The 22,798-nt window shown below is 33.7% G+C and overlaps 1 protein-coding gene across 16 annotated transcripts in view; it reads left to right on the forward strand.

Moving 5' to 3' along the window:
• The window catches only part of pde1cb (phosphodiesterase 1C, calmodulin-dependent b), a 169,338-nt gene extending 147,608 nt beyond the window's left edge, over positions 1–21,730 (forward strand). For 4 of the 16 annotated variants that reach the window (XM_087241452.1, XM_087241453.1, XM_087241458.1 and 1 more), the window contains 6 exons: positions 2,063–2,144; positions 5,204–5,318; positions 11,279–11,445; positions 13,400–13,570; positions 16,135–16,191; positions 18,918–21,047. In XM_087241452.1, coding sequence (XP_087097578.1) covers positions 2,063–2,144; positions 5,204–5,318; positions 11,279–11,445; positions 13,400–13,570; positions 16,135–16,191; positions 18,918–18,934 — 609 coding nt within the window. In that variant the 3' untranslated portion in view covers positions 18,935–21,047. Of the gene's footprint in view, positions 1–2,062; positions 2,145–5,203; positions 5,319–11,278; positions 11,446–13,399; positions 15,685–16,134; positions 16,192–18,917 lie in introns of those variants that run through there. The other 12 variants (XM_087241451.1, XM_087241457.1, XM_087241460.1 and 9 more) reach the window with 8 other exon arrangements.
• The last annotated feature ends 1,068 nt before the right edge of the window (positions 21,731–22,798 follow it).

Consider the following 22,798-nt stretch of genomic DNA (forward strand, 5'->3'; position numbering starts at 1 on the left):
AAAAAGGGCCTGTTCACACATACAATTCTCCAGAAAGGTCTGTATGTGTGAAAAGGGCTAATGTCAGCAATGCACAAATGAAAACAGCAGTTTCCATAGACGTCCTTCTTCTGCCACTTCGTTTTTCATTTTCATTTTTTCACAGAGATAACGTTAGTCCTGTTTTGAATCTGCCGCTATGCTGATGCACAGGTGTTTGTTGCTCTACACCCTTTTAAAAATCTCATTTGCATTTAAAGCAACAGTCATCAAAGCCTAATGGTGCATTCACACCAGACTCGAATGAAGCATCAAGCACGAATGATCAACATGTTAAGTCAATGAAAAGACATGATCAGACATCTTGCGGCGCTGTTTGCACTAATGAGGTGGCACGAATGAAGTGGCGCAAATTGAGCATTGCATGTTTATCATGTAAATCGCTCGAGTTGGAAAATCTGAAATTTAGTGAACATTAACGCTTTGTTAACCATTCAGGAGCTTGCTCTAGTATTGGCGTGATCATGATGTAGCGCCTGTTGTTGGTGTGCCGAAGGGAAATCCTGCTGCCGTCAGCGGACAACAGCTAATCGAACTGAGCTGAGCCCAGTCGGAAGCACTGCTGAAAGCTTCCATCATCCAGGTATAGTTTCTGGAAGAGTTGATTAACTCACAGACCAGGATGCACCTCAGAAAAGATCCAGTGGACTCAGACACGGTGCCGAATCCACTGTTTTTCAGCCTTCCTAAAGCACATAAAGCACAGCTACTCTCTCAATAAAATCCATGTAAACCATTTAGCAATGAAACTAAAGTTACTGGGCGGACAGAAGCCCTGCCCTTGACGCGAATCCACATCTGTTGTGGAGTGAATTTCACGCACAAATGAAGCGAATTTCATGAGCGAATGGAGCAAGTAAACTCAAAATTATCACAGGTCTATTTATTCTCGCAAACCACGAGAATATGAACACCCCATAAAAGGTGTAGTTTTTATTAGGAAAAAAATATTTGGTGGGTATTTTGAGTTGAAACTTCACATACTACTAGGAACATCAGAGACATTTTATATATTGTAAAAATTAGCATAATAGGTACCCTTTTGGTCATTTTTGTAACTACAACTATATAAAAGTGTTACTACCTAGTTCATATCTAATACTACTTAGTAAATTTGTGGTATGTTAGTTTTGCTTTTTTTTTTTTTTAAGATTAAAATAGGCTTAAGATTGTAATAGATTACTTTTTTTACCCAGCACTGTATATTAGTCTATTCATTTTGTCTAATTTTGGAAGTTATATAATTGTTATTGCATGATTAATAGCAGATTTGTATCTTGAATTTTGTCTCAACTTTCATTCCCAGGTAAAAAAAAAAAAATGTGTGACGTAAACAAACTTTAGCGAAATAAAATGTAAGTTGTGAGATGTAAACTCAGAGGGTCTCATTTATAAACATGGTGTACACACAAAACGGGTGGAAATGTGTGTATGCCACTTCCCACAAGTTTTGATCTATAAAAAACAAACTTGACAGATGAATGTGCGCAGTTGTAAGTAAAGCTTAAGTAAGCATAATTACGATAACTTAAATGTTGACTTAATAAACCACTTTAAATCATCATATGAGCCATTATCACTAATAAATGAATTGACTTTTTTTCTGGTGTACGTTCACTTTTAGGTTTTTAATATTTTTTTTTATGCAAATCTTATAAATCAGACCCAGAAGTCAGAAAACAGGCAGTAGATGTAAAGTGATAATTCAGAGGAGGAAAGTTAAATTTAAAAATGTAAATTATTGTGAAAACAAGATTTCATATCTACGTATATTTACAATTACAAATATTTAAATATGTAATATTTGTGTCGATGATTGAATGCTTGTGTTGTGTTTTTGTTCAGTATATTCAAATGCAGGCCAAGGGTTCAACACAACTTTTCCCATTGGGGACAATAAAGTGTAAACAAACCAACAAACTTTGTGCCATATGTTTAGAATCATCGTAATTTCCCCCTGGACACAGTGCTGTGTAATATTTTCTTCCAGCAGTGCAGTTGAATCATGTGTTTGTGTTTGCAGGGCGATAAAGAGGCAGAGCTGGGTTTACCTTTCTCACCTCTGTGTGACCGTAAATCCACTATGGTTGCCCAGTCCCAGATTGGTGAGTGACACAAACATGTGCTAAATACACAGAATCTTGCTAAAATTTACGTAAATTGCAATTGCAAAATTAGGAATTATGTTTGTAATACACTCTTAGAAATAGGGGTACAAACCTGTCACTGAAGGCTCGTACACACCGGGACGCTTATCCTCGGGGTTTTTTTGAGGCGTTTTTCCAGATTGAAACCGAAGCCATTTTCACTGGCGTCGAGTAGAAGAGTATGCAAAATCACTCCTTGACTTCAGATGGCGCGACACAACTTTAAACTTCTGACACCCGCTTGTAACGCAGACGAAGAAGAGAGAAAGTTGACACGCTTGTCGTTAAAGTTACTGGCGGTTTGAATAAGCATGCATGGCTCAAGTAGCCGCTCCAGCTCTAGAAATGATTATTGTTCACCAGTGCTATAAGCAGCTCCACGTTTATATCGCCTCTTTGCATCTTCCTCAATGTGCGCTCGCATTGAGCGCTTGAGCGCCTCCAAGTGCTGTTTACTTTAACTTCAGCAGCTCCGTGCATGTGAACAAAAGTGCCGATCTGATTGGTGGAAAAGGTTTTGACTCGATATGTTAAAACAAAAAAAACGAGCATGAGGCGTTTCTTAAAAAATGGCACTTTTACGCCTGGCGTTTTGCGCATTGGTGTGCTCGATCACATAGGCTCCCTTTATTTAGTCAAGAGGTGTTAAACGTTGACGGAAAACGAGGAAAAAGCATCCCGATGTGCACGGGCCTTGAGGTTGTATCTAATCAAAGGTACAGTTTTGTATCTTACATGTGCATATTGGTGCCTTTTTTGTACCTTTGGGTTACAACTTTGTATCTTAAGGCAGTGTTTCCCAACCATGTTCCTGGAGGCACACCAACAGTACATATTTGTGATGTCTCCCTCACATCTGACCCATTCATTTGAGGTTTTGGAATTTCTTCTAATGTTCTAATGATGAGTTGATTCTGGTGTGTTTAATTAGGAAGAGGTTGAAATGTGTACTGTTGGTGTGCCTTCAGGAACAGGGTGGGGAAACACTTGCTGCATTCCAATTTACATACTTGTACTATGCCCCTAAAATGATGTACTTTTTTGTAAGAGAAAAGTATATACTTTTGAGTGTGTAACAGAAGAGTATGCAAGCTTTGAGACATACTATTTTCTCAATAACAGATCGTCATGTTGCTTTGTTATGTCCCATGTAAATCATGTTGACACATCATCCACATTTCATCATATTTAATTACCTACATTATTAGAGAATCAGCAGTGTTAGTCTGCCATTTTCGAGTCTTTTATGCAGAGAAATCTCCTCAGGTCTTTGAGTAATTCTGGATTTAGAAGTTAATGTCCAAACATACCTTGATATACAGTAGGTTCACGTTGTTGCAGATGAAATATATCATGGAGTATGTGGCTTAAACATGTTTCAGTTGGCTAGATATTGATTAACAGTCCTTCAAACAACTTTACAGAAGCCTTTACTTGAAGTTGGTCTCACGTGTCCACCATGTTTGTAGGTTGTTTATATTTTTAACCCGAATTTGTAGTTCCGATCAAGTTCACGTCCAACGTGCAATCTACTGTGTGCAATATTAGCGTTTAGAGTATGGATGCTTCTATACTTTAAAATTTTACCAGAAATCTAGGAACATTAGGCATACTCTTTTCAACATACTATGGTTTGGGACATACTAATTCTATTTTTGAATACTATTTAGGATGGATAGTATGCGAATTTGGACACTGCAACTGTCTTAAGTGTACTATCAGGTACACGTTTGTACTTTTGTGGTATTAATATGTACATTTAAGGTACAAATGTTGACCTGTTGGTACAAAAGTGTACTTTTTAAAAGGATACCTCTCCAGTGACACGTTTTGTACCTTTATTTCCAAGAGTGTACAGATTTAGAAAGACTTACACTTGCAATAGCTTAAACCAGGGCTGTCCACACTTGCTCCTAGAGGGCCAGTGTCCAAGAGAGTTTAGCTCCAACCCTAATCAAACACACCTGAATCATCTAATCAAGCTCTTGCTAGATATACTAGAAACTTCCTGGCAGGTGTGTTAGGCAAGTTGGAGCTAAACTCAGCAGAAAACCGGCTCTCCAGGACCGAGTTTGGACACCCCTGGCTTAAACAAATCCAGTTGAACACAAAATTAGCTGTGAAATTTGAATTAATTTGCAAATATTTCCCAAGTTTTGTTTAGCTGAGCAAGTATTTTCACAGCATTAACCAATAAATGTGTCTTCTGGAGAAAGTCTTGTTTTGTTTAGTTTGGTGAGAATAATATAAAGAATATTTACAAAACTGTCGAGATCAATATTATTAGCCCAATTAAAACTTTTTTGTCAAATAAATTGATAATTAACTTAGCATTAACCTAGTTTAGCACTTTAAGCTAGTATCTTGCAAAATAACTAGTGAAATATTATGTATTGAAATCATGGGGGCGAGGCAGTGGTGGAGTAGGTAGTGCTGCGGCCTCACAGCTGGGTCGCTGGTTCGAATCTGGGCTTAGTTGGCGTTTCTATGTGGAGTTTGCATGTTCTCCCTGCCTTCGAGTGGGTTTCCTCCGGGTGCTCCGGTTTCCCCCACAGTCCAAAGACATGCGGTACAGGTGAATTGGGTAGGCTAAATTGTCCGTAGTGTGTGAGTGTGTGTGTGTGAATGTGTGTTTGGATGTTTCCCAGAGATGTGTTGCGGCTGGAAGGGCATCCGCTGCATAAAAACTTGCTGGATAAGTTGGCGGTTCATTCCGCTGTGGCGACCCCGGATTAATAAAGGGACTAAGCTGACAAGAAAATGAATGAATGAATGAATGAAATCATGGCAAAGACAGAAATTAATTATTAGAAATTTGTAATTAAAAATATTTTTGTTTTCAAAAAAAAAAAAAAGGAAATCAGTTGAAAAACGCTAAAAACACTTGGGAAATATTTGTAAAAAATAATTACAATGTCACAGGATGGCTAATAGTTATGTGTTTAACAGTATTTTTTATTAACTTTCTAATATTTGGGTTCTTAAACAATGAACATTTTCTTTGTCAATTCCTCTAGGCTTCATTGACTTCATTGTTGTTCCAACTTTTACGGTTCTGACGGATATGACAGAGAAGATCGTCACGCCACTCATTGAAGAGGCCACAAGTTCAGGACTGGCTGGATTTCGCAGGTTTGGAAATTCTAATTTACATCTTTAGTTTGTGCAGGGCAGGAATATGCATTATGATAAACAGTTAAATTACTGCACAGGCCCCTATAAACGTGACTTGCGGCAAAGCTTGTCTTTTTTACAGAAACCCAATTCACTGATGCTATTGTGGTCATTCCTATTAATCCAGTATAACTGAACTTTAATTGTTTAGAGGAAAACAACTGAATGAGCCAGTGATTCTGATCTTTGGTTCTAGCTAACAGTTATAGGTTGTAAAAACATTCTCCTGATCCCATGAAGTAATAGAACATTATTTTAAAATGTTTTTAGAATCTTCGAAATCTATTACATAGTTTTTGTTTGTTATAATAATATTAATAAAATAATATTCAAAACATGTTTATAATGCTTTAGTTTGGCATGTTGTATTAATGTTCTCAAAATGTTATTTAAAACATTGTTGGAACATTCCATTCACATATGGTAATGTTTTAAGAACGCTTTTTAAGAATGCTAACACAACTTTTAAACATAAGCTGTGTCTCATTTCAGAGGCTGCATCCTCTTAAGGATGCATTCGAAGTGCACTGCGCCATTGTGGCGTGACGAAGGCTGTCTCATTTCAAAAAAATTTGAAGGCTCCTTTAAACGCAGCCTCCAAATGCGTCCTTCGTTTCCCAGGTAATAAAGGCCACAACCGGTGGATTCTTCGCGACCTCGAACGTCCCAAGATTCATTGCGCGCTGATAACGGCAGGACGCTTTTAAAAAGATACTCCGGTTTAAATGTATGAATTAAGATTATTTTACCTGGAGATGTAAACACATGTTAACAAACAAAAAGAGTATGACAGTTTACATTTTTATGTGTACATGTATGGATCAAAGGATATATATTTCCAGCCTCTGTATACCTTGTTTTGCCTTCAGGTCGCTTAAAATAAGTTTTAAAATCACTTTGAAATAAAGTCATTACAAATTTAATCAGTGCTTATTAATAATAGCTGTTAGGTTGCCCGGTGATGAGATCTATCCTCTGTAGGCTAGATCGTCTCATTTCAAATTGCTCTGTTCACATTTTGTGGACTTCGAATGACTCACCTTTGAAGTCTGCATCCTTTGGAGGATGCTGCCTCTGAAATGAGACACAGCTATGGTTACTCAACGTTCTGGGACTGTTCTAAATATGCTGGTTTCACACTTGGCTATCGAATGCTTTATTTTGATTGGCTGATGAACATGCCAAGGTGTGCAGGTATTTTTTGAGAACCACACCACTAAAATAGTTCAGGGCAGGTCTTGATGCACATTACAGGTCCTTATCAATACGCTGATTTATTTCAGTTTTTTTCAAGTCTGCAACATTCAAAAATCATCACATGGCAACCTCAAAACATTATGGAATTTTGAATGTGCCTCACACAGGTGAGTGGGCTTGACAAACCACCTGTAGATAACACACTCAACTTTCATCTCTGTCACTTTAACCAACACTTGCACCAGTTTTGCACATTTCCACCAGACACTTTCTTACAGTCACTCCATATCCATATAAAAAGTGCATTTATGAAATGTGCTTCACATAGGTGAGTGGGCTTAACAAACCACCTGTAGAAACACTCTTATCTCTCTCTAAAAATCCTCCCTCCATACTCTAGCACTTAGACTTCATGTCTGGCGTACAAGTATTACTTGTGTGTGTTTGTTTTTTTTCCATTGGCGACTCCTAGAGGCAATAATGTTAAATTGCACACTACAAAGTATCTTTGAGCCGTGCAATGCCAGCTGTATGGGACGGGATCATCCGCATGTCTAGCTGGTATATAAGGTTTCCATACCATGTAGTTGATCATCCATACATTGCTATTTGTGCAATTTGTAGCAATCATCGGTTTTCATAATGTAATTGGAGGGAAGTACTGCACCAACACATGTGAAAACATTGATGAATTGATAAAATTGGTTAATTTACACAATATATATATAAGTCATACTTCTGGTCTGTCTGGTTCTTGTGTTGGTGTGTCTGCTTCCTTTTGCCCTCTCGTAGCGGACCTGGTGATCTGGCCTGTTGTTGTGTATCTTACTATTTAAACTAATACACTGAGAAATATTGTAAGCATTGCACCCTAAGTGCGTATCGGCTATATATATATATATATATATATATATATATATATATATATATATATATATATATATATATATATATATATTTTTTTTTTTTTTCTACCAATGATGTGATTTAGAACATATAAAAGTATTTGCAAATGTATACAACCTTTAGTCTACGGCAATGACAGTGTTGGCTTTATTAGAGGACAATGGTCGAATCCTAAGGCTCCAGGGTGGCAGGGTGCGCGATGGGTGGCTTCTTGGTAAATGATGTATTTACAGATATTCCAGCTAAGTTTTTCTTTTATTTTTAAATTATTTAACTGCATATCAGGAGACTGCGGTTATCCATTAAAGGCATAGCTGTTAACCCCCCTTAACAACCCACAAACTGACCAAGAGTGCAGATACAATGATGCCCTATAAAGTGTTCCTCAAATACATCTGTGTCTCCCACAGACACGGATACTACTCCAGACAGTAAAGTGTGGCCCGCAATTGAGGCAACTCTCTCCTTAAAGGGTGTTAGTTCAGCACGCCCTGTTCCCCTGCCTCTTCGGTCCACACTTTGACGGTGCGCCGCTGTTCTCCTCTTAACCTGCACCTTTACATTAGACCATTTCTTTTTTCATTCACTCACAGTGCGATGTTCAGACCCCACTGTGGTAACCACGTGAGCTAAACTTTCTCACTCTATTTTTTTCTTTTGTTATTAATTCCGGAGGACAAACTTGCAAATAACATTGTTTTTCTCCGGTCTATCTCCGAAAAACACAAAAGGTGTGTAATGAAAACTTGGTGATGTAGTTTTGCGGTCCATATATCTGTATTTTGTGGATACTACCATTAAAAATGTCCATGTTTCGTTTCATAGTGGTGTTTTAGATTTTCACTCTTTACTACTCCAATTGTCTGATTACAAATCAAGCAGAATGGCTTTGTGCTGGCTTAATCCAAAATAAACGCATACTTATCTGTCCATTCAACTGTGTATTCTCTTCATCAAGTTTTCTTTTCTGTGAGACCAGCATCATCCATTGAATAGATCACTTTGCTGCGGTATTAAAACATGTGAGTGCACGCACGATTAGCTGTTCGATCACGTGAAGCCACCTATGATCACTGGATGTCATGACAACAGAGTCACACAGCAAAACTTTTAATATTTTGCCGTCGATTTTATTTCCGCATGTATTCTTTTTTTTTATATACAAAAATACAAACAACTAAACAGTTCATTTACAAGGTTTATGCATTTAAATCCTTTACTAATGGTCTTGCAATACGAAATGGAGTCGGGTCCGGATTGAATACCAAGACTTTGAGAAGCCCTGTGCCAAATGGTTAAATGTAAATGTGAATCTAAACTGAAGGCTTTGGATGTCTAAGAAACTAGTCCTACACACAAGGACACTGTAAAAAGGACAAGTACACTGTGTACTGTACAACAGGAACAGTATTACAGCTCATTTTTGATCACAGATTACAGGCCTTCTTTGCATACAAATATCATACACAAGCATTTATTGGCATTAGTGCACCTTTCTTTTGCAATAGATTACGCTTTCTGCATATAAAAGACTGAATTATATCCCATCCTTTTAGAATATATGGACGAATAAAGCAGGTTCTCAGAAAGGACACAATGCAGGAACAGCGGCAGCATGTTAATGATCAACAGAGCAGGAAAACAACAGAACCGTGAGGAAAGATGGACAGTTAAATGACATTCAGCACATATGGGGATGTCACAGAAGCTCATTTGATGTCTAAAGACTCAATGTCTTCTGGTGGGTTTGTGATGTCATGATACATGCATTTAATAGCTGACCTCGAATTATTAGAAAAATCATTTGTGGTGTGGCTGTTACACTGTGTGGTATTTTCTAATGATTCAATGGACTATTATTCTGCTATGGTGCCATCACCTAAAGAGACAGTTAAGATGTTGTATTTGAGGCATTTTTAGTTTTTGTCCTTAAACTGCTCTTGTGTGTAGGACTAGTCTTTTACGCATCTCATCCAAAGCCTTCTGTTGTGTTTTGATGTAATTTTTGACTGTTGTAGCTGTGAAATATCTGAAATCATTATAACTCTGCATAGTGATATGGAACTGTAATGTGGTCAAAACTAATTTAGCTTTGTGGTTATCTCAAAACAACTGCACACCTTACATTGTTCATCATCTAATCGGAATCAAGCAGTCAACAGGCTAGTATTACTGTATTCTCCTTATTCTGCAATTAAGAAGTGAGCTCTTTTTGCAGTTATTTTAGGAATTTGTCTATGGGAAAACATCAGTGAATGGTCAAACTGCTTTCTCTAAACACAAGTGCCATAAAGAAATAAGTTCATGTCAAATTCATGTTTGGATTTCACACATATAAAAAATATCATATAAGCAACATATTTTATATATAAATAATATATAATATATATTATATAGCAACATATATGGCAAAAATGCCCTTTTAAATATATTTTTTCGACCATTGGAACTACAAATATGGATATAATATCAATATATTGTACATGAATGTGTAAATAATATCATAAAATGAAATTTAATAGCTAATATATATATATATATATATATATATATATATATATATATATATATATATATATATATATATATATATATATATATATATATATATATATATACATACATATATATATATATATATATATATATATATATATATATATATATATATATATATATATATATATATATATATATATATATACATATATATACATATATATATACATATATATATATATGTATATATATATATATATATATACCTATATATGTGCCTCAAACTTGTTAAGGGACCAAACCTTTCAAAATGACATTGAATTGGGGGGAAAAAAAGTTTTTCTTTTGTGCCAAAAAAAATTATATATTATTCTATTAAATAAAAATCATGTTCCATGAAGATATTTAGTAGATTTTTGTAATAAGTAATGTGTATTGCTAAGTAATGTGCACTGCTAAGCACATAATTTAAACAAAGTTTTATTAGTATTTAGATTTTTTTAACCCTTTAGAATCCAGATTTTTAAAGTAGTTGCATACCTTGCAAACTTTACATCAACAGAAAGCTTATTTTTACAGCTTCAATGTATAAACCTCAATATACATTTTTTTTTTACTATTGTCACATACAGTTGAAGTCAAAATGATTAGCCCTCCTGTGAATTTTTTTTTTTTTCAAATATTTTCCAAATGATGTTTAACAGAGCAAATATTTTTCACAGTATTTCCTATAATATTTTTTCTTCTTGAGAAAGTCTTAATTGTTTTAATTCATCTAATACAAAAGCAGTTTTAAATTTTTTTTAGAAGCAATTTAAGGTCAATAATATTAGCCCTCTTAAGCAATATTTTTGTTTAATTAAATATACAGAACAAACCACTGTTATACAATGCTTTGCCTAATTACCCCAATGTGCCTAATTATTAAGCTTTTAAATGTCACTTTAAGCTGAATACTGGTATCTTGAGAAATATCTAGTCAAAAATTATGTGCTGTCATCATGGCAAAGATAAAAAAAAAACAAAACAGTTTTTATATGAGTTATTAAAACTATGTTGAAATTGGGGAAAAAATATACAGAATAATTCTGACTTCAACTATATGTTCATACATGTTAAATGTATACGGAAATGTCAATTTGCATCAAGCAGCATAACAAACTGGTTTTTACGGTTAAAAATCAATGGAAGTGAATGAGGTCGTAAGTCTCGCGACAATTAGGTTCCAATGGCTGCAATTACTCTTATGTGAAAGACCAAGGTCAATAAGATGAGTTAACATTGTGCCCTGTCATCCCCATCAACATCATCATCAGTATTACTGGCGGAGATGTGAAGCGCAGCAGTGTGAACAGCTCTGCTTCTGACAGCAGCTCATCTCACAACGGCTCACTTCTCACTGTGGACCTAAAGAACTTCAAGGCCCTTTGGAATGAGGAGGTTTCTCTGAATCGAGAGCGCTGGAAGATGCAGGCAGCTAAAGGTAAGAGCAGATCCTTCATCATTGCCAGAATACACGTTTAACTCTTGTGTGCCATTGGAGTTGTTTTCTTCCACTCTGGGGTGATTTTTGGCCACTACTTTCTCTGTTTTAGCAAATATAAGGATTTTTGGGTGATAAATCTTATTTTGACACATTTTTAAGCAATATGCTTTGAAAAAAAAATCAACAAAACACTACCCTTCCGTTATGCTCGTGGAAAACCACCAACAATCAAGAATGCATGATTATATGGTGTCAAGGCTTTGCATTCAAAAAATGTCATTATAATTGAAGTCATGAAGCAAAAACAGCCATGAACATAACAAAAGGGTAGTACATTTGAACAGTAAAACAAGGAGTAAAAGGAATGCACCAATTGTTTGAAAGAAAAAAAAATAGTTGAAAATACAGCCAAAAAAGCATGTTCAGTGGGCTGGTTTCACTCTCCCTCCTGCTGTAGTCATTGTGTGGGAAAAGGGGGCTTTTACACCAGACATGGAAAGCACTACGCTATGAAACCCCTGTTGACTGGTATGTGTGCACAGGTGTTCAAAATAGCTTTATATTCTGCTATTTGGATATTTGCACATATAAACTTAAACTTGTTCATGCTTGAATGACACCGACTGTAAAAAAAATGTCCGTAAATTAGCAGTTTTCCGTATTTCGAAACTAAGTTTTTTCCCCCCATTTCTTAATGCTTTTTAATTACGTCATGGGATCTTTTAATCTTGAAAAGTTAAACAAAAGTGACTTTTATGGACATTTTTAATAGTTTAAAGTGATATATTGTCTGATTTGGTGTTGTATATTATGCTACAAAAACCTTGTAATTAACTGCCAGTTCATTTTCTGTTTTTTTACAAACTTATTTCTCTATATATTATTTCTTAAACAATATATTGTCTCAAACTATTAAAATGTTATCCACATCCCATAATGCAATTCACAAGCGTAAATAAACGAAAAACACAGAATATGGAAACTGTTACAATGTGTGCTCACCAGAAAAGCAAAGTCTACTTAAAAAAATTTAGACAGAACATTTCTATGGAGTATACCTCCTCCTGTTGTTTTCAATAGCATCACTGTGTCATGGCAAGGCAAGTAAAATGACACCTCCCGACTTGCTCATTGGCAATACAATTTTACTGTCAATAAATGTGTTTTATTTTGCCGTCCTGTCCTACTGTAAATTATAAATACTTAATTATTAAGTATTTCTCATATGCATTGCTAAGAATTTGGACAAATTCAAAGTTGATTTTTTTTTTATATTTGGATTTTTTAAACCCTTAGATCCCAAATATTGTCATATTCTTACAAGCCAGACATCAATGGAGGCTTATTTTTTCCAGCTAGATAATGTACTCTATAGATGCAAATTTTATAATATTTTATGGTCCAAAGTCACATATTACATTGATTTTTTGAAAGATCATGTGACTGAAAATTCAGTTTTGTCATAATGGGAATATATATACATATATACATTCAATTTATTTTATTTAAATATTTAAATTGAGAACACTGAGAACATTTTACAAAATGCCTGATTTTAAACTATGTATTTTATTAATAAATGAAGTCTTTAAAGAGCATAAATGGCTGAAATACATGCACAGTATAAACCACCAGCAAATTAATTAAATAAATACATCTTTTACGATAAGCAGGTTGACATTTCGATTTTTATTTAATGTTTGAATAAAGCATGGGTCAGAAAACCAGCAAAGTGTACATTAAACTCCTTCAATATTGTAATCAAATCATCAAATGTTTTTGGGGATACATCATATTACAAATTAAAAACTTGGGAACTGTTTCATGGTTTAATCTGTTAAATAGTTTTGTATTCTTTCAGTACATCCAAACTGTTGTAACATTTTTCACTCTCATGCATTTTGAGCAAGTAAATAATGAATAATGCACTTCCCGCTGTGTCTCATGTCAGAGACGGAGGAGAAGGCCAAACGAGAGCTGGAGGAGCAGCAGGAGGTAGAAAACCAGGCGCAAAAAAAAGAGCTGGAGCTCTCAGAACCAAAGAAAGATGACCCGGAGCCTGGAGTGGTAAATGGACCCCCAGAAGAAAGTCCCCATGGCAAATCAAAGAAATTACAGAACGGTATTCTGTTAAAATCTGACTTTTACAGTTCAAATTGTTCATTATTTATTCATGATTGCCATGATTGGATAATTCAAAATATAACAAACAATTAAAATGGAGAGTTCACCCAAAAATTAAAGTTACTCACTATTCAATCCCTCTAATTAACACAAAAGAAGAAGTTTTTCTATAGTAGGAAAAACGTATACAATAGAGGTCAATGGTGAACGGTTTCCAGCTTTCTTCAAAATATCTTCTTTTGTGTTCAACAGAGGAAAGAAAGTCATAAAGGTTTGAAACAAGTGAAGGGTGGGTAAATGATGACAGAATTTTAATCTCTGGGTGACCTATCCCTTTAAGACCATGTCAACCACAGCCATAGTCCAGTATCTGAGATGGTATAATTATAATAAGAGCTTTCACACTGAAGAAGCTTTTCATAGTTCCTAGAACTATTTTTAATTTGTTCATATTAAAGGTAAAGGGAATGATTTTAGTTATAGGAACTCCTTTTGGGAGAACTAAAATAGCTCCTTCTTCCAGCATAGGCTCATTCTGAAAACGTAGCCCTATATACATTTCTGGAGATCGTGAATTATGTAGCCAAATGTACGTATGGCTGTGTTTCATCTTTAAAACAAATGTTACTGGGCGGTAAGATGCCGTTCCTTTTCACGCTTACCAGCTGGCCGATTACATCTAAATGGACGGCTTTCCTGCTGTTATCAGTTTGCCCAGTAGCTTGCCATTTATGTCAGCCAACTTGAGATGCAGAGAGGAGTTGTCTACGACAACAGTATTTGAGTCTGGTAAAGAACTGTTCCAGAAAGCATGTAAGATAAAAACAGAAGTCAAAAAACAAAATAAACAAGTAAATAACAGGGTGAAAATGTGGTAAAATCTGAAAACGTGGTAAAAATCAGGCCAGGCAGTTTCATTTTTTATTTTTATTTTTTGGATTGCTTGTGAAAACTGTCAGTTGGGTTTAGGAAAGTGGGTCCATGCCTGTTAATCGGTGCTTTTGAAAACACTATTAGTTGGGTTTAAGGAGGAGGGTGGTTCAGTCGATTGGTCAGTAAGTCAGTCATTCTACAGCGGTCTCTGGTGGATTTACGTGAGAACAGCAGACGTGAAGAGCACTCGCAAGAGAAATTTGAGATCTCAAAAATCGTACACAGAGGCCTCTGGTGGAATCGCGAAAACAAAAAATGCAAAAAAAAAAAAATGTAGCTCCTGGGACGTATTTGGCACTCTCCAGAAATGTATATAGGAGTACATTTTCAGAATGAGCCTGGGTTGCCTTCTTCTGAGTAGAGTCTAACTGTGGGAATTACCTGTGACATAAATGTACATTTATAATGAGCAAATTAATTTTGTGAGCAACAATATTTTTAAGTTTCAAAACACAGAGTGTACAAACACAGAATGCAAGTTTTAGTGTGGCATATTATACAGATTTTTACCTTGGTTTGTAGCATTCACAAATTATAGTCATTATAGTCTCCTTTAGTTCTCCTTATTGCTCTTTGATTCATACTACTGTATTTGAAGTCAGAGTTATTAGCCCCTCTGTTTATTTTTTTCCCCCAATTTCTGTTCAACGGAGAGATTTTTTGCAACACATTTCTAAACATAATAGTTTTAATAACTCTAATAACTGATTTATTTTATCTTTGCCATGATGACTGTAAATAATATTTGACTAGATATTTTTTAAGACACTTCTACCCAACTTAAAGTAACTATTAAAGACTTAACTAGGTTAATTAGGTTAATTAGGCAGGTTAGGGTAATTAGACAAATCATTGTATAATAATGGTTTGTTCTGTAGATTATTGAAAAATAGCTTAAAGGGGCTAATAATTTTGACCTTAAAATGGTGTTTAAAAAATTAAAATCTGCTTTTATTCTAGCCGAAATAAAAGAAATAAGACTTTCTCCAAAAGAAAAAAATATTATCAGACATACAGTGAAAATTTCCTTGCTCTGTTAAACGCCATTTGGGAAATATTTAAAAAAAGAAAAATATTCAGAGGAGGGCTAATAATTATGACTTCAATTTTATATCATTGTTCTGTGTCCATTACCACAAAACCTACAATACACAACCCATCTTTGATTGCTGATTTGGTAAATAAATAAAAATAAAACTATCTGGGGACCAGACTTATGGCTAGTTACTAAAACAGGCTTCCAATAACTACCCAGTGTAAAAAGCCCTAGAGAATTATTTAGATATTCTGATATTCATTTAAAAATTATATAGCTCCAGGATCAAAACAGAAATTGGTAGTCATCTTTGTTGGGTAATTTACTTCAAAAAAGTTATTCATTTATAATTACATCATAAAACAAACTTTTCTAATTACTGTGACTGAAAAAACAGTCTGTGCTCAAAAGTAATTAAATTACTTGACTCAATACAACTTAAAATCCCTGTAAATCTCAATCAGTGGCGGATTTAGGGCGGCATCTTGCTAGGGGCGTCATAGAGACCCTAACCACAGTGTGACTGCATGTGCCGGAATTGTTCTCTTTACTCTCTTCCACTGAATGTTTGACCCTCTGGTGTCTGCAAACAGGTGAAGTGTCTGAAGAGGCAGAATCACCAGCAGATGAAGATAAGAGAACACTCAGCGGTAAACAGTCATGCTCTTTAATACATACGCTGTAAAGAATTTAAGGTCAACAAGACCTCAGGAAGCATGCATTAAACTGATTGAAAGTGACAGTGAAGGAAGATCTATTTCAAATAATGCCTGATCTGGGTAAAAAAAAAAAAACATTGCATTACATACTTTCTACAGCAATTATAAGCAGCAGAACATTGTTAACTTTAATGATATTTATAAGAAAGGTTTATTAAGTAGCAAATTATCATAATAAATGGATTTCTTTAATAAATGGGCACTGAAGACTAGAGTAATGATGGTGAAAGTTCAACTTTGCTTCAAAGCAATAAATAATATTTTTATGACAATAAAATAGACAATACAATACAGATATGGATACTGTCACGATCACCAGCAATCTAACAACCTGAGACCGCTGGTAAACACTCACATTCACATGAACTACAAATCTGAACTAAAAATATAATGTTGTAGGGTATAATGCTGCTTGGCTACTGGTTATTTTATATTAATGTATCAATAAGATGTGAGGCTACCTATTCTCACTCACTATCATTCAATTTAGTCCCTGATTTATCAGGGAACCACAGTGGAATGAACCACCAATTATTCCAGCATATGTTTTACACAGCAGATACTCTTCCAGCTGCAACCTAGTACTGGGAAACACCTATACACAGTCACATTCACACACACGCTCACACTACTGGCAATTTAGTTACCTATATTCACCTATACCCATGTCTTTGGACTGGTTGACACGAGTACTTTTTACTTTGTTACTTTTGTACATTTTTGATGCCGTACTTCTTTACTTTTACTTAAGTACAAAAGTGTAGCCAGTACTTTTACTTTTAACAGAGTCGTTTTAAACATGAGTGTCTGTACTTTTACTTTAGTAAAGGATTTGTGTACTTTTGCCATCTCTGTGAAACACCAATATGGTGCAGCTAAATATCAACTTCAGCATAAATGGTCCTGCTAGTAAGTAGGTATTTAATAGGCCCACAAGGAATCTGCACAGGCAGAATTCTGCAGATTTTTAGCCCATCATTAATTCTGTGTATTTACTTGAGTAAATGTGTGTAAATTTATATTTATTCAGTTTTTTAATTATTTCAGTAATATTATTGCCCAATATGGAAATATGCATGTGATTTATTTACAGTGCAGTGTGTACAGTAATATTTTCTGTCTTTTAGTCGATATGTTATATGAGAGACTTGCTTTGTTTACCAAATGAAGTGGATCTAATTGGATTTACATTGTAAATTTAAATAAAAGTTAAAAAGGTATTTTTTATTTCAAATATTAAAGTTTTATTTAAGACACTCCCAAAATAATTCTGTACAGAAATAGCAAAAAATGTCCGCAGATTCTGTCTGGCCCTTGTAATTAATAATAGAATACTTTTCTGAAGTAACTCACCCAACACTGACCGTTACAGATTTCTAACATTCTACAAAAAACTTAATTTGTGATCAACAAAAGCACAAAAAAAAAGAAAAAGAAAAAAGAAACTCATAAAATTTTGGAACCATTTGAGGGTGAATTAATAGTGAGTACATTTTAATTTTGATTTTGCGTGAGCTATCCCTTTAATTAGCGCTTTTCACTATAATTGTTCCAAAGCAGCTTTACAAAAGGTGCACTTGCTGCATTACAGTCACATTCAGAAAGGTTTAGGTTTTTACCATAATTTTATTAGTTGCTAATAGTTTTAACTAATTAACTAGTAACTAATAGCTTTTAACAGTTAAAGTTATTATATATGGACATATTTAACATGCAGCTATATTAACATATGTCCATGTGTACGTTTAATGTAAGCATTTGTGTATTTTGAGTCTATGTGCTGTCCTCGAACATAGCACATTTATTTATTTATTTATTTATTTATTTATTTATTTATTTATTTATTTATATAATTGTTTTATGTATTTATTGGACAGGGATAGATAAAGCTTTTGAGACCTATTTTAAAGGTATAGTTCACCCTAAAATGAATATTTACACAATATTTACTCATCCTTCAAACTTTTTAGTGTGTTTTACACACAAAAAAAAGTGTATTTTTAAGAAAACTGAAAACCTGTAACCATCGATTTCCATAAAATCAAAAAAGCAAATGGAAGTCAATGGTTACAGGTTTTGAGCATTCTTCAAAATATCTTCTTTTGTGTTTAATAGAAGAAAGAATAGGTTGAAACAAAAAAGGGCGAGTAAACGATGGCAGAAATTGACGTTTTTGGTAAACTATGTCTTTATACTGTAAATAACAAGCTATTTTTAGCAGTTGCATCCTCCGTGATCAATATAATAACCTTTTACAATCTATTTTAAAGGTACAGTTCACCCTAAAATGAATATTGACACACTGTTTAATCACCCTCCAAACTTTTCAGTTTATTTCTTCTATTGAACACACAAAAACATGTATTTATGAACATATTTAACATGCAGCTATATTAACATATGTCCATGTGTACGTTTAATGAAAGCATTGGTGTATTTTAAGTCTATGTGCTGTCCTCGGACATAGCACATTTATTTATTTATTTATTTATTTATTTATTTATTTATTTATTTATTGATTGATTGATTGATTGATTGATTGATTGATTGATTGATTGATTGATTGATTGATTGATTGATTGATTGATTGATTGATTGATTGATTGCAACATTTTTCTTGTCTAATGCTACAATTTTCTTCGATATGCTTTTAACAGAAACTGCAAAACCCTGAAGTGAGTGATATCCAGCGGCGTCTCTCTGTCCAACATCAGATTCCGCTGTAAACAATGAACTCTTCAGAAGATTCACAGCGCCATCTAGCGGACAAGACTATTGCTTACATCACTTTGCGTTCAGCCTCTTCCACTCCAAAGCATTTTCTAGATGAATGATGAAGGACACTGCGAACAGACGAGGTACAGCTGCTGCTTTTCTTCCCAGAAGCAGATCTCTCTTTCTTCCCAAACCTTGGCTGCATTGACTTAGAAACGCATGCAAATGGTGGATCCGTATGAAAAGCTCCTTCATTTATAAGAAAACACACAAACGCTTTTAATGTCTTTCCGCATTTAAGCTGCCTCGCAGTTGGACTTAAAGTGTGAAACTTTAATTTATATCTAAAGATATATAAATAGATGTGTATATTTATATAATATGTGGCCTGTGTTAAAGGAATAGTTCACCCGAAAATTTTAATTTTCTCACTCTTTAAGTGGTTGTAAACCTCTGAGTTTCTTTTTTTCTGTTGAACAATAACGAAAGATATTTTGAGGAAAGATGAAAAGCTGCAACCATCAACTTTCATAGTTGTAACCACTAAATCTAGAGTCAATGGTTAGCCTATGGGTTTTGAGCATTCTTCAAAATATCTTCTTTTGTGTTTAATAGAAGAAAGAATGGGTTGAAGCACGTTTTTGGTGAACTATGCCTTTATACTGTAAATAACAAGTTATTTTTAGCAGTTGCATCATCCGTGATCAATATATTAAGCTTTTGAGACCTATTTTAAAGGTATAGTTTACCCTAAAATGAATATTTACACACTATTTACTCACCTTCCAAACACAAAAAAGTGTATTTTAAAAAAACTGAAAACCTGTAACCATTGACTTCCATAAAATCAAAAAAGCAAATGGAAGTCAATGGTTACAGGTTTTCAGTATTCTTCAAAACATCTTTTTTGTTTAATAATAGAAAGAAGGGGTTGAAACAAATAAAGGGCGAGTAAACGATGGCAGAATTTGACGTTTTTAGTGAACTATGCCTTTATACTGTAAATAACAAGCTATTTTCAGCAGTTGCATTCTCTGTGATCAGTATATTAAGCTTTTGCGACCGATTTTAAGGGTATAGTTCATCCTAAAATGACTATTTACACACTATTTACTCACCTTCAAAACTTTTCAATGTGTTTTTCCTGTTGAACACACAATAAAATGTATTTCTGAGAAAGCTGAAAACCTGTCACCATTGACTTCCATAGGAAAATACAGCAATAGTTACAGGTTTTTAGAATTCGTCAAAATATATTCTTTTGTGTTTAAAAGAAGAATGGGTTGAAGCAAGTAAACGTTGAGAAAACATGGCAGAATTATACATTTTGGGTGAACTATGCCTTTATACTGTAAATAACAAGCTATTTTCAGCAGTTGCATCCTCCGTGATCAATATATTAAGCTTTTACAGCAGGTTTTAAGGGTATAATTCACCCTAAAAAGAATATTCACATTATTTACTCACCCTCCAAACTGTTCAGTGTGTTTCTTTTATTAAACTCACAAAAAACTGTATTTTAAAAAAAAAGATAAAATTCTGTAACCATTGACTTCTATAGACAAAAAAAAACATATACTATGAAAGTCAATGGTTACTGGTTTTCAGCATTCTTCAAAACTTCTTCTTTGGTGTTTAATAGAAGAAAGAATAGGTTGAAGTAAGTAAATGGCAAGTAAATGATGCCAATATTTGACGTTTTTGGTGAACTATGCCTTTATATTGTAAATAACAAGCTATTTTTAGCAGTTGCATCCTCTGTGATCAATATATTAAGCATTTGCAACCTATTTTAAAGGTTTAGTTTACCCTAAAATGAATATTTGCACACTATTTACTCACCCTCCAAACTTTTCAGTGTGTTTCTTCTGTTGAACACACAAAAAATGTATTTCTGAGAAAGCTGAAAACCTGTAACCATTGACTTACAGTCGGAAAACAATGGAAGTCAATGATTACAGGTTTCCAGCATTCTTCAAAACATATTCCTTTGTGTTCAACTTAATAATGTAACTCAAACAAATTTGGAACAAGTAAATGGTTGAGTAAATAAAATTGTTGTGTGAACTACCCCTTTAAATGCGCTTTACTCAGCAATGAACTGATGCATTTCTGCTAATATAACTCCTCATCTGCTAATAGAGGTCACCCATATGAAAAACCCTGAATGTTTATATGTATTATTAATGTAAATGACTGTCAGCGTTTAGATCCAATGCTTTTATAACTGAGAAAGGGGTATGAAGTGGCAGTATTTTGCTATCGGAGCTGTGGTGTAGATTCGACTGAAGATTTTAGTTTTTTTTCCTCTCTCTTGCTTACCTTCAGATGCCTTTCTTCAAGTAGTCTTTCTGAAAAGCCAACTCAAATGTCTTCTGCAGGAATCACTCACGCACAGACTATAGCCACCCGTCACCGTAGATGCTTGAGGTTGTGTAATTAAACGTATAGTTGTGTGTAAGTCATAACCATATCACTGTGCTCGCTCTGCAATACCTGGATATCACGCCGTATGTTTTTTTTTATTTTATTTTTTTTACTAGATTTCTGGAGGCTCTGTGACAAGATTTTTCTCAAGAAGAACACGTCTTTTGCATTTCACAGTAAAATGAAAAACAAACTATATTTTGCATGATATACAATGTTCAACAGCCCACTTATTGCTCTATTTTCATGTCAATTTAAGCACATTTTCTGAAATATTCATGCCTGAGTCCCATTGCTATAGCATACCCAAAGGCCCAATTTTGCTTTATCTTTATTTTCGTCTCATAAAAGTAGTTTTTTTTTTCACTACTACTATTATTATTATTATTATTATTATTATTATTATTATTATTATTATTATTATTATCATCATCACTATTATCATTATTATTAATATTATTATTATTATTATTATTATTATCATTATTATTATTAATATTATTGATACTATTATCATCATCATTATTAGTATATTATTATTATTACTATTATCATTATTATTGTTATTATTATTATTATTGTTATTATTATTATTATTATTATCTTCATCACTATTATTATTATTATTAATATTATAAGTTAGCTAATTAATATTATTATCTAATTTTCCACTATTTGATTTATATTTAATTATCATAAATGTTTTCTATTTTACTAAAGTAGGCATACAAGCATTTCAAATTAATTTCCTGGGGGGGGAAAAGGACATCTGATCACCCTTATGCATTGTAAAAAGTCATTCTTTGGCCTTATTTATTTCATTAAATTTAATATGTACACTTCATTTAATAAAATAAATTTCCTGTTTTAAGGTCATTTTTTCGCTTTGAAATGACTTAAAAATGTCTTTAATAAAATCTAATCAATTTTATTTTGAGAATCTAGCTATTATTTTTGAACTATTTAAAAAAAGAGAAAATATTGATTAAATCCAACTGAATTAAAATGAGCATTTTCAAATTCACAATCATTTTCTGTTACACCGATCAATAACTTTGGTTATAATTTTCAGATTTTTTTAAAAGTACTGTTCGAGCTGCTTATTTTAAATGACTAATTTGAAATAAGCCAATTTAATTAATTGTTACTCAATCCATATTTGTTGAATTTAATTTATAATATTGCTTGTAGTCTGTTACCTCAATTCTATTGTGTAGATATAGGCTATTATTTTTTACAGTGTGGAGGCTAAAACAGGGCTACTTGAAATACAGATTGCACTGTAAAAAGCGCAAACTTAAGCAAATTACTTTGACTTGTTACAATTAAATGAATTAAGTTTGACAAACTTATTTTATGACAGTTTTCACTAATAAATTAAGTTAGTTCTTTTTGG

The sequence above is a fragment of the Danio rerio genome, chromosome 2 (assembly GCF_052040795.2).
Source record: "Danio rerio strain M-AB ecotype USA chromosome 2, GRCz13ab, whole genome shotgun sequence".
NCBI lineage: Eukaryota > Metazoa > Chordata > Actinopteri > Cypriniformes > Danionidae > Danio > Danio rerio.